The sequence below is a fragment of the Aaosphaeria arxii genome (assembly GCF_010015735.1).
Source record: "Aaosphaeria arxii CBS 175.79 unplaced genomic scaffold BU24scaffold_10, whole genome shotgun sequence".
Taxonomy (NCBI): Eukaryota; Fungi; Ascomycota; class Dothideomycetes; order Pleosporales; genus Aaosphaeria; species Aaosphaeria arxii.
Window position 1 is genome coordinate 374476 of NW_022983483.1, and position 14879 is coordinate 389354.

The window sequence follows — 14879 nt, forward strand, 5'->3', positions numbered from 1 at the left end:
TGCGGAAAAAAGTAGCACGAGTAACTACTCTGTACTACACTTCAATTCAACTCTAATATCACAGCTGCGCATCAATACAGTTTCGAGCGCATACCATTGAAACCCTGCGCAATTGCTACTGGGTCCAATTGTCCCTTCAGATGCAGTAGTCATGCTGTCCACCTGCGCTCGTCAGCTCCCCCGAGCACCCCTCCGCACTCGATACCCTCCCACCTGCCAATCCTCCTGCTACCGTCTATCCCAGTCTTCGCGACCTTTCTCGTCTACACGGGCTGCGTTTGATCAGCAGCAAAATCATAGAAAAGAGTCTTTCAGATCAAGATTAAATTCTGCTCTGAAGAGCACGAAGATCGAATGGAAGCCTATCCCAATCGCATTGGGAGTCACATTCCTCGGAGCATTCCAAATCTATCGCATTCAAAGGAGAGAGAAGCATACCCAGAGCGGAGGCACAGATAGCCAGGATGTGGATAGTCTAGGCACACCGAAGAAGAGGGAGAGGATCCGACCTAGTGGCCCATGGTCAGTCCAATTCTATGGTTGATTCTACCTGGAAGCTAAAAATCTACAGGCAGGTCCAGATTATGTCTACGTTGCCGCTGAAGGCACTTTCACGTGTATGGGGTCGGTTCAATGAGTTGAATATTCCATATTATCTTCGTGTCCCAGGATTCAAATTGTACTCCTTCATCTTTGGTGTCAAGTGAGTTTTTCCACATCGTCATATCATCATTATTCCCTGACCATATTAGTCTTTCTGAAGTAGAGGAGCCAGACCTACACGTCTTCCCCAACCTAGCCTCGTTCTTCTATCGTACTCTCAAACCCGGGGCTCGTCCCATTGATCCAAACCCAAACACTATTGTCTCACCTGCCGATGGCAAGGTCATTCAATATGGAATCATCGAGCATGGTGAGGTCGAGCAAGTCAAGGGCGTCACATATAGCCTTGATGCTCTGCTAGGCTCTGTTCGTCCTGCAAAGCCTTCCCAAGACACCGCCGATCCGAAAACACAAGCCAGTGGAACACATACAAAGGTTGGAGACGAAGATGTCATGCGCGCAGACGAGGAGTTTGCCCAAGTGAACGGTATCTCGTATACCCTTCCGAACCTTTTCTCTGGTCCCTGGCCCAAGGGTGGCAAGCCTTCCGAAATGCCCACGGATCAATCCACGAAGGCAGCACCGTCATCAGAAGCTGAAGTACGTGCTGACCTTGCCTTGAGCGAAGCGGAAAGGCCGTGGTGGGCGCCTGGGAACGCCGTCAAGACACCTACAGCTCTATATTACTGTGTCATCTACCTCGCTCCAGGTGACTACCATCGTTTCCATTCTCCAGTATCCTGGGTTGTTGAGAGCCGACGCCATTTCGCTGGAGAATTGTACAGTGTATCACCATACCTGCAGCGAACTCTCCCTGGTCTCTTCACTCTTAACGAACGAGTAGTATTACTCGGTCGCTGGAGATGGGGCTTCTTCTCTTACACGCCAGTAGGTGCTACTAATGTTGGCTCTATCAAGGTAAATTTCGATCGCGAATTGCGCACAAATTCTCTTACCACCGATACTGCCGCTGATCGAGCTGCCGAAGAAGCAGCAAAACGAGGAGAGCCTTACTCAGGCTTCGCTGAAGCTTCATATGATGGAGCCAGTCGTTTGTTGGGAGGACATGCACTCAAGCGTGGAGAAGAGATGGGTGGCTTCCAGCTCGGTAGTACGATCGTACTCGTGTTTGAGGCGCCAAAGGGAACCAGGCCTAGTCTTGACGAGGGCTTCAAGGGCGTCCGCCACGGTGGCTTCCGATGGAACTTGGAACAAGGCCAGAAAGTTAAGGTAGGCGAGGCTATAGGATACGTCGAGGACGTTGATTAGAGGAGTGGACGAACTGGATTCAATACCATACTACTATACTGTACATGCTTTGTATATTAGGGTTTGGCAAAGGGGAAATCTATGTGGACAATAAATAGCATCTTGATTACATTGGCTTCTCGGAATCACATACTGCTCCATCGTTTAATTTGTCCTCTCACGATGTTTTGATGGTCTAGCAACTGTTGTATGAGCACAAACAAAGACCCTGGCCGACTAGCTCCCAATTCGTACGTACCGAGGTAAATATCCTAAAGCTCTCGACAGACTACAACGACTCAGGTGTATAAGAGACTCTATCCTCCAGCATTGGCCCCAATTATTCCTACCTTTACCCTTTGACCATTTAACTTCCAATCCTCAAAATGGCAGAAGCAGACGTAAAACTCCACGATTTCAAGAACATCTTCTCGCTCAACGGCAAAGTCGCCGTTGTCTCCGGCGGATCGCGAGGCCTCGGACTACACGCAGCATCAGGGTATGTAACCGCATAGGCCCTCGATAATTTTCCCTATGTTCGACTTAATTTCTCTCGTTACTCACATCACTCTCCAGCCTCCTCCAAGCAGGCTGCTCCAAAGTCTTCATCACCTCGCGCAAAGCCTCAGCATGTGACTCCGCAGTCGCAGCGCTGAATGCCCTACCCGGCATCTCTGGCCGCGCATTCTCCGTCCCAGCCGACAGCTCCAAGATCTCCGAGATCGAGAGACTGGTGACGGAGGTTGGGAAAGAGACGGATCACGTGGACATTTTGTTCGCGAATGCGGGTGCGACCTGGGGCGCTTATTTCGATAAGGTGGATGAGAAGAATGGGTGGGATAAAGTTATGGACTTGAATGTCAAGGCTGTGTTTTTCACGATTCAGAAGTAAGTATATCTAGTCAATTATTTTATTGGGCTAGACGGGGTTAGAGGCGGTTTAGGAGAATGGTATTGACGTGAACGAAACAGGTTCGCACCGCTTCTGGAGAAGAAAGCAAGTTTGCAGGAGCCCTCGCGGGTGATTGTTACTGGATCCATAGCAGGTATCGCAGTCGGTTCTTTGGGAGAGCTTGCAGCGTATTCCTACGCTGCCAGTAAAGCCGCCGTCCTACATCTCACACGAAACCTCGCCGTAGAGCTGGGTCGTCGACACATCCTCGTCAACGGCATCGCACCTGGAATATTCCCTTCGAAGATGGCCAACGCGCTCATTGAAAGCAAAGGAAGCGCTGACCACTGGGCCAAAGCGATTCCGAGCGGAAGAGTCGGACATCCAGAGGATATCGCCGCGGCGGTAGTGTTCCTGTCGAGTCGAGCGGGAGCTCACGTGAACGGTGATACGCTCGTCCTCGACGGAGGCGAGATGATAGGGAGCCAGAGTTTGAGCAAGCTCTAGAACGTATCGTCTATTTTGTATATCTAATAGAGTCTAAAGTTAGGAAACTTTTTCAATCCTCGCCCAAGGGAATGTTCATCCCGTGCACGCCCTTGTATGCACTTCGCTCGGGCTGCTTCCATCCTTTCAGTGCCTCAGCCTTGTTCTCTTCCTTGATGTCGTAGACTTCGACCTTGATGGGTCGACAAGTCGACTTCATATCTGGCTTGTCTCCACCTTTGCTTGCATCCGCCTGGTGCCAGCCCCAAGCACTCAAATCACCTCCTGGGCAAGTGCTCAGCGCGCAGAGAAGATCTTGCTCAGCGAAAAACTCGATGAAAGATTCCTGAGTTGCCGGCGATGCCTCCATAAAATAGCGACCCTCCTCATCGAGGCCGGTGACTTGGAAGACATTCAGCACATCGTGGACATCAAACTCCGTGAGACCAAACGGCAAGATAGCCCTCGTCAGATTGGAGTGGCAATGGAAGTCGTAAGAGTCGCCAGTCAGCATGTTTGAAACTGAGTTCTCGTTAGCAAAATCCCTTATGTATCTATGTCTTATATACGTACCGTAAGGATCACACCTCGTCCCCAAAAGATCATGGCATCTCCCACCCCACTTCGTCACACCACCTCTCTCCGTCCTCCTCTCCTCCCTGCCACCCCCAGGCGCGTCCTTAACCAAACACCCATCCTTGATCATCCCGCAGAGCGGCCTCATGAACGGCAGAACGCTCCACATGCGATCGCCCTCTCTCACGTGCGTCCCCTGCAATTGACGGGTCCTTGCAGCCCAGAATCGCTCCCGGGGATCATTCGCGTTCCAGACGTTGAGGTCACCTACTTGGGGGCCCTCCGGGGTGGAGAGGCGGAAAATAGAGCCCGCGGGGACCTTCCATGCTTTTCCTGAGCGGGGAGGGACGGTGAAGGAGGCGGTTTGTGTGAGGGTGGATTTGTCGAGGTTGGCGAGGCGGGTGTAGAGTTCCTGGGGTGGATGGAGCGGGGAGTCGGAGGATGTGGGGAAGTAGGCTGGGGCTGGGGCGATCTCGTCGGCCATTTTTTGTGGTATGTTTGTAGGCTATGATTGAAGTTTAGTTTTGTTCTGTCTGTTGCCTTTGTTGAATTTATTGATGAGGAAATTGTTTGGGGGATGTTGGCATGTTTATTATGGTCGTGGTTGGTGGAGAATGCTTTGGATGAGCCGTCTATAAGCGTTTATCCCGATGTCGGCTTTTTAGTCAACGACTAGTTGTGATGGTGTTTATTTTGCTTCGTATTCTCGTGGAGAATATGATAAACGGTCCAAGTAGAATTCGAGGAATACCATGTGATGATTTATGGAGACGTATGCAAGTGGTTCGACATGTAGATCATTACGGTTCCAAGGAGAGGCTCGATACTGGAAACTTGATAAACCTAGCGAAGTCTTAGAAAAGATCAAACTCCTCTCAAGTTTCTTAACAAGCCGAAATCTGTCTTGCGATTATTGTACTGTATAGCGGCCATGTATATCTTTGGGATACAATTAGAAATATGAATCGTGTTGTTCATGCAAATTGGCTTCTTCAGACGAAAGCAAGAATACAGACAGTCTGGTGTTCCACATAAAAAGAAACATAATCAAAGGCCTTCTCCGAGGCTGCAGTTCAAGAGGATAATGCCATATCTAAATCTATAATTCTACTATAGTGTGGTATTCCAATAAACCATCGCATGAAACACTGAAAACATGTACGGTGCTGCAAGGTGAGCATATAATCGGATGGTAAGACCCAACCAAGTCCATCCTCCTCTTCCAGGTCTTAGATAGCATCTAAAAATATGAACTTACATTAGATGTGTTGATTGACAATGCCGGACAGACTGATATGCGCAGCCTCTCCAACATGGGCTTGTATGATCCCTAGTTCTGGCTCTCCTCCCATTCCCGAATCACTTTTTCCAATACAACCAGCATCTCCGTCTTTCTCTCTTCCGAACACCAACTGCCTTCAATGCCTGCCCTGCACACACTTTCCCACTCGCTCACACTGAGTTCGAAGGCGTCATGCACTGCGCAATAGTTGTCCAAGATGTGGCCGCCAAAATACGCTGGATCGTCACTATTCAAGCTGAACTTGACCCCATGATCAAGAAACTTCCGGATGGGGACTTCGCTGACGGACTTGACGCATCGCAATACGACATTACTCAAAGGACACACAGTGAGCAGAGTACCTTGATCTGCGATCTGTTTCAACAAGACGTCGTCTTGGGCAAGCTGGATTCCATGATCGATCCGCTCTGCATTTAATATGGTGAGGGCGCTGGAAATGTAGGATACCGGACCCTCTTCACCGGCGTGTGCTGTCCGGCGCAGACCCAGCTCTTTTGCACCACGGTACAGGTCTTCGAAGAGATGGGGTGGGAAGTTCATCTCGCTGGAATCCAAACCAATGCCTTTAACAGTGCCGTTTCGATAACTCTCTTGGACCTCTGGGCTCTGGAACATTTCGAGGGACTCCGCGGGCGGCAGATGTCGTAGGTAGCATGCTGTCAGAATCGTGGTTATGCCTAGTTCTTTCTCGGCGCGTTCGCACGCGGCTTGGAAACCTTGGATGACCGTGGGATAGGCTACATTTCGAGAAGTGTGCGCTTGGGGATCAAAGAAGACCTCGGCGTGATGAACACCATCTGCGGAGGCATGTTGGAAGTAGTCCCAGGCCAGAGCCTCGAAGTCTGAGGCGGTTATTAGGGCGGACATTCCAATGTAATAATATCCTAGGAAATCATCGAGCGAAGTGAATCTGATGAGCGTTAGATGGTGGCTTCTGGTTGCGAAAATAAAGCCAACCTCTCATATCGCTCAAGTAGTGACTCTGGTGTTTTGAAAGCTTCATCATCTTGCGGAAGCGTTATAGTGTTCTTCTCCGCGAGCTGGAAAAGTAGTTGAGGAGACAGAGCTCCTTCCAGATGTATGTGGTGTTCACATTTTGGCAACTGCTTCAGAAGGGTGTGAATGGATGACTTGCACATAGTGATGAAAGATTGAAATTGTGGTATATTTGCAGTTGAAATGGTAAAAAAAATTACGACCGCAGTCAGATTCTAAAAATACAAAGCACTTTTCAGATTTACGTAGATTCTGGCTATGACCATGTACCTGAACTTCAGGCGATAACGGGGTGGGGCATCGTGAAAAAGCCTAACGATTGGAAGTTTGATCAGTTGACCCATCAAGCGCAACATTGTGCAGATTTCGGAAGACGACACTCGGCGGTCAACCAGAAAGCAATCGAGGAAACAGAATCTTCGACGGAGGACGCCGATGAGAAGGAGGTGAGGTTAACTTAAGGTTAGGGGCGGGCCCTCAGGCCGCAACGTGGGTACCTCGCACAGAAACTTCTCTTGCTTCGAAATTTGCTTGAATGGACGGTTTGTGAGACATGTAGCCGTCGTACTTTGTTTAGTCTGTACAAGTGCACTGGACTGGCAAACTCGACGACTTTTCAAACGGGCTGCGCGAGATATTTCGGAGAGATCTCGCCTACGTTAGGTGGGAAAAAGAAAAATTCATGTCCAGAGCATGCCATTGATTTATTCGGAGATGGTGGCCGCGTCGCATGGTTGGCTAGACCCACTGAATAACCGTCTAATCTGCCGAAACAAGCGACGATCGCACGCTAAAACGGCGTCCGGAACGGTTGAAACCTGAAAACGCGTTTGAACCAGACCGGGACAGGAAGCAACTCCTCTCACACGATGCAGCGGAGGAGGTTTGGGAGCCTGGAGGGATGCCTCTACGCGTTGGCTTGCCACTGAGCGACCGGCGGAATTTCGGGGGCTGCTATGCTCTACACACCACACTGGCACACTGTGACGCTGGCAGTCTGGTCTGGCGCACCCTACCACAGTACAAGCCTACGAGCCTACGAGGGCAGGGCAAGGCAGGGCAGTAACCGAATCATGGAACCGAGCTTGCTTATTCCAACCCAAGCAACAAGCGGCAGCGGCCAGGCGTAAGAGACCTGCGAGCATGCGAGAGGTCTGTAGCGCCCCCGAGGGGGCAGTGCAAAATGTACGTCGATGAAGCACAGCACAGCACAGCGCAGCACACCCATCTGTCAAATAAACGTCCCAGATGTTGATCTCCGCAAGCCCAAATCTCGAGCGCAATACATACTGGACTGGATCGCCTTCGGAACGAACTGTGCAATACTGCCAATACACCTACGCCGGGCTGGCTCCTTATTCCTTTTGCGTGAATTTGTCAACGATTCATAAGATCATGGCTTATCGCATGCAGATCAGGGTCGAAATACAGTCAATGCCGGGTTTCGACGAGTATGATCGTCGTTCCTTGGAAAAAGAGAAACTCTGTCCCAAAGGGCTTCCAGGGTGAATCGAAGAGGTGCCGAGAACAGGGCCCGCAGTCAGCGGCACAACCCGAGTGGCCCGGGAGCTCGCACCTGCAGATCTCTTGTCGTGTGTGGTGCTGGGCTCTAGACGCTGTGACGCCCGTCATGGTGTCGGGTCATTCGAGTCACTCGATAATCGTCGTGGTCCTCCGTGCATAGATACACGGTACACTACTCCGCACACCACGAAGAAGGTGGTTTCTTAAAAAGAAAAACAATAATGAGCAGCATATGCAATCTGCTGTGCCCGGTTGCACGCGAGCCCGGCGATGGGAACACAAGGCGCCTTCTCCTCACCTGGGGTATGTCCAATGAAGAGTACATGTCCCAGCGGGTCAGCATCGGTCGACATGATGGATATCACAATTGCCCATGTCATAACGTGCATGCTCGCTGCAGCGGGCACGCCAGGCAAGTCAGGCAAAGCAAAGCCTGGCATAGATAGCTCCACCACTCCGAGTACTACTGCTACACCACCACTCCCGCCATAATACTCGTAGTGACCACAATCATCCAGGGTGGTTTACATTGTGGACAAGGGGTCATCTAGTTTCCTTTTTGTGTGCCGCGTGGCCTTGAAAGTTGAGATGCCTGAGACGGCCAGTTGGCACTCGATAGGTACCAGATCCGCGGGGATGCTGACCGATGGTTGGGAGGGATTACTGGTAGGGAGCGGAGGCAACCAAACAACGGTGCCAGAGTCTAGAGCTCCCGGGTACAGGACTACAAGTACAGGTACCTCAGCGTAGCTCGTTTCGGCAGTTTTCCGTAGGGACAATTCATCTGGCGTGTCTGGGGAACTGACTCTCTTGACATCTCGGCAAGTTGCATATCGTCCATGCGGCCCTCAGCATGCGGCTGAAAATGGAGAGCAGAGCCGGTACGCAGAACGCACTACGCAGTAGTCTGTTCCTAGGTACTACTTTGGGCCCATGAGCGCCGAATACGGACCGTTGACCTCAGCCTATGATGTGAATGCAAATTAGAGCAACAGACAACATGGTCGCAGGGAGACTGGGAGAGTTTGTTCTAGCGCCGGTGGGATGCGCCCGCGATCAGGTCCGCTTCCATTTATTATTACTCGCCGCCGATGCAGCCCACGATGTCCCTCTACCTACGACGCTTTCGACGCGGAGAACCACGTGGTGGGCTCACGGAGCGACCTACGGGACAGGACAGGGGTTGATGTGTATTTGTAGGCTGGCTGAACGTCTAGGCTCGCCGCCCGCCTGGCAAGGGAAACTGGGAGCGCGGAATGGTAGTGGTCCGACGAGACGGGTGATGATAGATGTTTTGTAATTGTGATGGACGTCGATTGACATTACGATGCTCGTTCGCATAAGAGGTAGTAGGGCAAGGCATTGGCAAGGGGGCCATTGGCAAGGGCGAGAGCGACGGGGTGGTTCTCGACAGCAATCAAGCGGGATGGTTCGGAGATACGTTGTCGACGTTGTACGCAGTGCAGCGCATGGTCAAGTTGACGATGAATCAGTGAAATTGGTCGATAATAATAATGACTCTCACACCGATTTGATGCTGTGAAATAATCATCTTGTTGTACGGAGTATAGAAGATTCGAAGAATGGTTGGTGAGGAGTGTGTGGGCTTGGTTTGTTGGTAGATGTCGCGTTGGCGAGTGGAACGAACTATCTATTGTTGTTTTGGGAAGGAACGTGATGGCATCAAAGTCTATCTACACCTACACCAACAACACCAAGACCTTGACTCCTCCTCCGCCATCATCCATCCACCCACGCGATCCCATGATCTATCGCATCCCATCAAATTCACCACCCACGGTCCACCCCATCATCCATGATCCGTACCTATTCACAAACTGTGTGTGCAGCAGCAGCAGCAGCACAGACGACGCGACTCGGCGACGTTCACGGAACCTTCCCTGTGCTGTGCATGCACCGGGGTGGGTTATCGCTCGCTCGCTCACTGTACTGTAACTTGTAGTCTTGTACATCGTCACTTTCAACTGTCCAACCAGCATCCTGCCGACCATCGTCCGGATGATGGATCTCTTCGACTTTCCTTTCTCCTTCTTCCAAGCCCTGCCATTGCCTGCTTTTTTTCCATCTTCCGTCTTCCGCCATCCGTGTGGATCGATCGCCCTCCAACCAACCCCCGCGCTGACGGCCAAACGGAATCGACATTGATGCGCCCTGTCGCCCCCGTCACCCCGAAAATTTGCTCTCAACAACGTGTTGGAGCGTGTAGGTCGTGCCACATTGGGACGAGCAGGCTGCGTAGCCGAACGACGCTTATGCAACAACTGTGTCCGTTCGCCCTCACTGCAAGTACTGTACGAGTACGGAGTAGTGGTATCGTACTTACCTGCACCCCAACGCTTACAATAGTATCTTTTTACATCGTACGCTAGGCGTAGTAGTATCCCAAGTGGAGCACGACTAGGAAAATCTCCCGGCATTTCTTGTGTGCTGGTTACAGCAAAGACTGGTAGCGATGGCGGTAGCAGCACCAGAAGCGACACCAGCCCAGCGACCGCAACAGCACCGCAGCACCTTGAATTTGCCCATTCACTCCAATAATGCCGTCGTCGTATCATCTTGATCAGTCAGAACCGTTCAATTACGATCAAAGTAGTTCCTAGTCTGTGCCAGGCTGACTTTTGATTGACGCCTTCGCCGGGGTTTGATCCGTTCGGGCACAGTTCCAGTCCAATACACTTCCAGCCCGATAACATTCAGACGGTTCACTTCTATCTTCGGACCATAGTGACCACCACAGTGACCACACTCCACTCCATTACTACAGTCTACCAGTCTACCCACCAACTGGCTCAGCACTGACAGCCCTGGAGCACTCGCTCAACCCTGCGTACATCCTTGAACCTTCCCCATCACTTGCACGCCCGCCCCTGCATTTACATCATTCCCAAATTCGTCATTGACGTTAACGCTTTGGGAATGGATTGCCCGTTGTTTTGGGCGAGGCGCCTCCGCGTCTGCCCTCTTGAACGAGATCGGTGCTTTTCTGGAAGCATCACCACCATGTAATTACTGAAAATCCCAAGTAAGATGCCGAGGCCCATCCTCTCCCTTAACTGCTCGCTACCCTAGCCTGCCGGATCTCCATCCGACGAGGGTGTGCCAGAACGTCGTATTCTAGTCGCCTCGTCCTCGTCGTACATCCACCGGGGGACATTTCACCTACGCACACTACGATTATCATTGGGCCTCACGCAACACCATACTTCTGCCGTGACCTTTCCAACCCTGTTATCACGGCAATTTGTTATTGCGTGTAGGTACATAGGTTTGCTCTATCGTTGTGGCGCCCGTCCGCCACAGCCTCCCGAGTCTTCGAGAACCCGTCCCAAGGCTGGTTGGAAACGAAAAAGTGTGGCCAATTTACTTATTCCTTCGGCACCATCGACTCGAACATTCGAACCCTGTCATATCTGTTTCAAGTCTGTCTATCATTCTTCAAGAACGTGCAGGTTCCATTTCTCCGTCGTGGCGGGATCCAAAGCTTAGCCCTCCTGTTCGCTTTTCTCCAGCCATTACATCTGAGTGTAAGTGGCAAGCTTCTGCCACTCCTTCTCACAGACCATTTGTAGTTTTCCCAATCTCTGCAGCAGGAGCCGGGAACTAGGGCTGATCAGCAGACGTTACGTCGCCTCCACCATTGGAGCGTCAGGCACACGTCTACATTTACTTCTTCCCAACCACAGCGATCCCGTTCTCTTTTGTACCAGGTCGGCGAGCGCTACTCGGTTGCGCTGCATCCTCTCGCCCCTCGTTCACTGCAGCCCTCTCGGTGCCAACCAGCTCGTCATTGTTACAGTTGCCTACCAACTAGCTCCCCCAGCATTCCGATTTTGGACGACAAGTCCGCTGGCTCTTCCGTTGTGGAATCACACCTATCCGCATCTAGCTACATTCCTTGATTTCCTGTTGATCAGCTATCGCTGGTCAAGCGCCCAGCAATCGATTCATTCCGGCGAGGTGTTTTGACCCCGAGCCTGCGAGCCTACACGACTAGGATTCGTCGCAGGCCCCGTCTTTCTCAGCTGTGCCCTACACAAGAATACAGCCCTTTCACAGCTTGAAACCAGGCCAAGCTAGGACTATGTACTAGAGTACCCCTGTCCCATTGGCTTTAGAGATAAAATCGGCCCCGGGAACTTTCCATATTGTTGGGCATACCCGAGCGACGTTCGGTTGGTGCCGAAGCGACCTTCTCTTGACCCCACAAGATCCCTATTTTCCTCAAGGTATTGTTGCCATTCGCACTCCATCGTAACGATATGGACGTTTCGAAGTTATCTCAACGTCCAAGAGACAGTATCTCAACGACAGTTCAGACGTCTCCACCGGGGTCGTCAACATCTTCCCCGCAGTCCATGATTCCACCACCAAGTCCTTACACGATAGCGCCAGCCGGGCGTACACATGGTTTGTCAGCTCCATTACCTCAGATAGGATCACGGTCGCCTGGAGCATACAATACTTCGCCCTATCCTCATTCATACGGGACTTCATCCACATCACCGAGCACTGCGTCTGGAAGTTTGCCAGAAGCGCATATCCATGATGGCTCCACGATGTCAGCCGGAATCTCGCCAACCCACATTTCGTCATCCGCTTTGAACGCGCAAAAGAGGGCGTATCGGCAGCGAAGGAAAGACCCCAGCTGTGATGCTTGCAGGGAGCGCAAGGTTAAGGTACGTTGAAATGCGATCACACTCCTAGGATATACCTCTCAAGGCTGCTGGGTGCGGCAAACAGTCGTCGAGCAATCGCAGTACGTTTGCTCAACACAACCGACCTTCTTTCCTGCACATTCAATTGTGTTCGATAGAAGGAACGACGCTCTCGAGATTCCCATGTTGCCCTATTGTGAGCATAGCGTGGCTCTGAAGCAGCCACAACACGGAAACTCTACACACAGCGCTGTCACGCTAGATCGGCCATGTAAGAACAGTCCACTAACTCCCCTACAGTGCGACGCCACCGAAACCACAGCATGTTCGGAATGCTCCAGTCGAAATCACAAGTGTCAGTTTACCAAAGAGACCAACCGTAGGATGTCCTCAATCAAGTAAGTACTTTTTGCTGTGCCAGAACGTGTTTTTTAATGAGCCATCAGACAAGTCCAAGATCTCCAGAGTCAGCTAGCAGAGCTTCGACAAGAGAATACACATCTAAGGACGAGAGTTACGGAACGGACATCCATGGAAATCGATCGGCCTGCTGTACCAAACCAGATTGAGAGTCACCCGAAGATTCGCGACAGGCCACATAGGATCCAAGCTCCAACCATGCAAAATTTTGACCTGGTTCGCCGGAATGTTCGCACATATTCTGAAGGCATATTCGACCATGTCTCACAAAGTCGCTCCAGTACCAGTCTGTCCCAGAATAGCTTAATTCATCCAGAGGTGCCTCCTCGGGCGGAGTTTGCTCATCTTTCACGATCATATCTTGATTCGATCCACGAACTCTTTCCCATACTCCACTGGCCGACATTCCAGCACGAGGTTGACCAGGTTTATACTGCGAGGAGCTTTGAAGGAATGCCACGGGATTGGATTAGCTTGTTCTTTGCCGTCATGGCTTGTGGCCAGCTCCAATCAGCTTTTGCTCAACCTGGGTCTCCCAAGCCTTCCGGTGACGAAAGGAAATACTTCGAATTGGCCACAAATGCGCACTTGCGCCCAGCCCAGGATATTTCAATAAACCATGTCAAAGTCGCATTCCTTCTTGGTCTATTTTCCATAGAGAGCAACAAGAAGTCGGAGGGTGCTACATGGCTAGCTTCTGCGATCAGGATGGCTCACACCTTAGGACTTCATATTGAGAGGAACTTTCACTCAGCCATGGAACTCGAGCTCAGAAGGCGGCTCTGGTGGTCTTTGTACACTCTTGATCGGTATGACATCTCTCGCTAAACCGACTCATTACCTGGCTAACGCATCGCAGAATTTCCTCTTTTGAAGCAATGATCCCTATGTCAATCCACGAAGATGACTTCGAAGTTTCTCTACCGTCTTCCACGGAAGATCGATACATATCTCAAGGCTTTTCGCGTCAGCAATCAAGCCAACCCCCCTTTACTGGGTTTCTGGCGATCATTCAAGTGGCACGGCTATACTGGGATTTGTCCCGCACTCTGAAGTCCAGCATCGTCTCTGTCGAAGCCTTGCAAGCTTTTGATGAGAAGGTTCATTCCATAATGATGCTCTTCACCGAGACTGATCAGGTCACAAACAATTCTCCGCTCGCTCCACAGGCTCTCCCCACAGTCCTTACTCTTCAATCTGCTCGATTCTGCCTCTACCGACATAATCTGTCGCCAGTATGCCGACAGAGTGAACGAAATGAGGCACTTCGCAGGTGCCTACTGGTGGCACAAGACACTGCTCAATACATATCGCGAACGCTACGGACAGCTCCAGAGAAGCCTGAATTTGATCGTACCTGGCGAACAAGAGTGGGTCAAAGTGCTTCTAGTATGTTGTGCATGCACATTTGGCGCTGCATGTTGATACTCTGTTTCCGAGCCGAGTACCAGCCTGCACTCGATTGTCTTCACTTCGCCGCCGTGGTTGGGAGTGGTCGAAAGATCAACGCGGCGTGTGGTAAGAATCTGGCCTTCTTCTTGGATCGTCTCCTTGAACGGGTTCGCAGTGGCAACGGTGCGCATCACCAGCTTGAGCATGATGAAGAAATGATTGCATACGTTAGTGGTGATATGCAGGCCAGTCCCGAACACGCCTGGATTTGGTCTCCAGAATCTGCTCCACCACAGTCGCCTCCCCATACCTCCCCAACCTTGCGAATGGCAAACCACGGAGTAGATGACCCTATGCAGGGTACAAACTTGCCGCTACGACCAACTCCTGGCTCGCCTCAGAATGATTTCACAGAGTGGGATGGGTGGAGTCGAATTGAACAGAGAATTCGGCTTCTCATGGACGAAAATCATGCTCGCCTTTCCCAACCCGCCTCATACTATCCTCCACCTCATAACCCTATGAAAAGAGTACAATTAGCACCCGGTCCGCCAGTGTCTCCCAACAATTCGGTCTCTTTACCTCCGCCAACACCCTCGAATGCCAGTCGAATCAGTATTGCAAACATCATCTAGCCCGACTGATCTCAAAGGGAGATTTCACTGGAGAATATATGCGAACGATTGTGGTTGTTTCAACGCGGATTTTGAGAGGTGCCATACTCGGAGTATGGATGCTGATGCCCTTTTCACGAGCTACGAAT

General features: G+C 51.2%; 7 protein-coding genes across 7 annotated transcripts; 4 read left to right on the forward strand and 3 right to left on the reverse strand.

Annotated features, from left to right (window-relative positions):
• Position 1: 1 nt before the first annotated feature.
• On the forward strand, positions 2-727 carry BU24DRAFT_47017 (uncharacterized protein). The gene has a single exon (XM_033532650.1). The coding sequence runs from the start codon at positions 152-154 to the stop codon at positions 542-544; it is 393 nt and encodes a 130-aa protein (XP_033379183.1). The 5' UTR covers positions 2-151; the 3' UTR covers positions 545-727.
• On the forward strand, positions 585-1872 carry BU24DRAFT_355189 (phosphatidylserine decarboxylase; the record flags this gene model as incomplete). The annotated part of the gene is made up of 2 exons (XM_033523841.1): positions 585-703; positions 753-1872. 2 exons carry the CDS (start codon positions 585-587, stop codon positions 1870-1872), a joined length of 1239 nt encoding a protein of 412 aa, XP_033379184.1.
• A 246-nt stretch (positions 1873-2118) lies between these two features.
• BU24DRAFT_444085 (NAD(P)-binding protein) lies at positions 2119-3399 on the forward strand. The gene is made up of 3 exons (XM_033530621.1): positions 2119-2350; positions 2428-2739; positions 2824-3399. The coding sequence occupies exons 1-3, from the start codon at positions 2238-2240 to the stop codon at positions 3248-3250; spliced, it is 852 nt and encodes a 283-aa protein (XP_033379185.1). The 5' UTR covers positions 2119-2237; the 3' UTR covers positions 3251-3399.
• On the reverse strand, positions 2841-4401 carry BU24DRAFT_427047 (uncharacterized protein). Its single transcript, XM_033529126.1, has 2 exons — positions 3803-4401; positions 2841-3751 (listed from the first exon to the last, which is right to left on the reverse strand). Exons 1-2 carry the CDS (start codon positions 4287-4289, stop codon positions 3303-3305), a joined length of 936 nt encoding a protein of 311 aa, XP_033379186.1. The 5' UTR covers positions 4290-4401; the 3' UTR covers positions 2841-3302.
• Positions 4402-5135: 734 nt separating this feature from the next.
• On the reverse strand, positions 5136-6247 carry BU24DRAFT_355104 (adenosine deaminase; the record flags this gene model as incomplete). The annotated part of the gene is made up of 2 exons (XM_033523836.1): positions 5136-6018; positions 6066-6247. 2 exons carry the CDS (start codon positions 6245-6247, stop codon positions 5136-5138), a joined length of 1065 nt encoding a protein of 354 aa, XP_033379187.1.
• Positions 6248-8494: 2247 nt separating this feature from the next.
• On the reverse strand, positions 8495-10204 carry BU24DRAFT_454398 (uncharacterized protein; the record flags this gene model as incomplete). Its single annotated transcript, XM_033531313.1, has 3 exons — positions 8495-9275; positions 9456-9938; positions 10014-10204. 3 exons carry the CDS (start codon positions 10202-10204, stop codon positions 8951-8953), a joined length of 999 nt encoding a protein of 332 aa, XP_033379188.1. The 3' UTR covers positions 8495-8950.
• A 2001-nt stretch (positions 10205-12205) lies between these two features.
• BU24DRAFT_466614 (uncharacterized protein) lies at positions 12206-14751 on the forward strand (the record flags this gene model as incomplete). Its single annotated transcript, XM_033532380.1, has 4 exons — positions 12206-12325; positions 12605-12702; positions 12751-13533; positions 13584-14751. The coding sequence occupies 4 exons, from the start codon at positions 12206-12208 to the stop codon at positions 14749-14751; spliced, it is 2169 nt and encodes a 722-aa protein (XP_033379189.1).
• Between the last annotated feature and the right edge of the window lie 128 nt (positions 14752-14879).